This window comes from Sinocyclocheilus anshuiensis, unplaced genomic scaffold (assembly GCF_001515605.1).
Source record: "Sinocyclocheilus anshuiensis isolate Anshui unplaced genomic scaffold, SAMN03320099.WGS_v1.1 scaffold1049, whole genome shotgun sequence".
Classification (NCBI taxonomy): domain Eukaryota; kingdom Metazoa; phylum Chordata; class Actinopteri; order Cypriniformes; family Cyprinidae; genus Sinocyclocheilus; species Sinocyclocheilus anshuiensis.
In genome coordinates this window covers 754,070-755,588 of record NW_015557197.1, presented here as the reverse complement: position 1 = coordinate 755,588, position 1,519 = coordinate 754,070, and the positions used below count along the sequence as shown (strand labels likewise).

At 32.0% G+C, this 1,519-nt stretch overlaps 1 protein-coding gene across 1 annotated transcript in view; it reads left to right on the top strand.

Annotated features, from left to right (window-relative positions):
• The window catches only part of LOC107678818 (cation-independent mannose-6-phosphate receptor-like), a 41,206-nt gene that overhangs the window by 32,181 nt on the left and 7,506 nt on the right, over window positions 1-1,519 (top strand). Inside the window, exons 34-35 of the mRNA XM_016474223.1 lie at window positions 181-379; window positions 587-739. Coding sequence (XP_016329709.1) covers window positions 181-379; window positions 587-739 — 352 coding nt within the window. The remainder of the gene's footprint in view (window positions 1-180; window positions 380-586; window positions 740-1,519) is intronic.

Below are 1,519 nucleotides of genomic sequence, written 5' to 3'. Positions count from 1 at the left end.
TTCCGCCAAGACCAAATACATTAACATTGTCATGTACATTACCATGCCAATCCCTCCAAGAGTTGTCATGACAGAAACAGTAGTGTGTGTGTATATATACCCAATATCTCAATTTGTCAACTTATTCAAGCATGTTAGCAAAGGGATGATTCTAGAGCTTAATTCATTTGTGTTTTTTAGGTTCCTAGAAGCTCCGGCTCCTTTAATATCAACGTGTGTGGGACTGTGACAGGCACAGCATGTAAAGACAGCGCGGTATGTCTGATCTTAACGGGCTCTGCGGCTTCATACGGAAACAGCAAAATCATGAACCTAGACTACAAGAGAGAAGAGCAGGCTGTGATCATGCAGTACAGTGGAGGAGACACCTGTCCTCAAGGTCAGACAAACACTCTGAATCACTCTAAAAACCTATTAAGCAGCCAACTTAGCATTTTAAGGCACAATTTTGACAGATGGTCTTGTTCTAGAAGCTAATAATTGTAATATACCTCAATTTGGCTTCAGGGGTGCCGCTACGGTTCTTGTTAAACTCTTGTTAAACTTTCCGCTTAAATGATTAAAATGTGTGTTTATTGTCTTTCAGTTACAGATAAAAATGAAGTGTGCATTTTCCCCTTTAAGTTCCTGGGCAAGTTTTATTCTGAGTGCACAACTCAGGGCAGGACTGACGGCAGGAAGTGGTGTGCCACTACAAGCGACTATGACAAAGATCAGAAATGGGGCTTTTGCTCTGGCGGTACGAATCCTTTACGACCGAAAAACTCATGAATTACATGTACTTTTTTAGGATAGAGCAACTAGACAAGCTATATTTATTTCATTCCATTTTTATTTCATCAGTCTGTTTTTTTAAGGGTTTCAGTTCCGTATTAAGGAAAGAAAACTAAACAGACTTGTTTAACTTGAAGTAAAATAATTAGTGCTGTCAAATGATTAATCGCGATTAATCGCATCCAAAATAAAAGTTCTTGTTCACAATGTATATGTGTGTGTACTGTGTATATTTGTTATGTGTATATATAAATACACACCCATGCATGTATATATTTAAGAAAAAATGTTACATTTATATATTAAATATATTTATATATAATGTAAATTATACGAATATAAATATATACATGTAAATATTTTCAAAATATATACTGTATGTGTGTGTATTTATATATACATAATAAATATACACAGTACACACAGATATATTATGTAAAGATTCATCATTTGACAGGACTAAAAATAATTAATAAAATGTAAATTATTTAAGTAAAATGTGAATAACTACATTTACAAAATGTAATTTTTTTTAAATGTAAATCATTTAAATATGGATAATGTAATTATTTCAGTTCGATTCAGCAATTTAGCAGCACATAGCATGAACATTACTTAAATTGTCTGTGTTTTTAAGATTTAAATAACAAATGTGTTTCTGTCTAATTGAATGTCGATTTTAATTATTTGAAACCTGATTTTAAGGCTGTTTTTTTTTTTTTTTTTTTTTTATATGTATTTTATT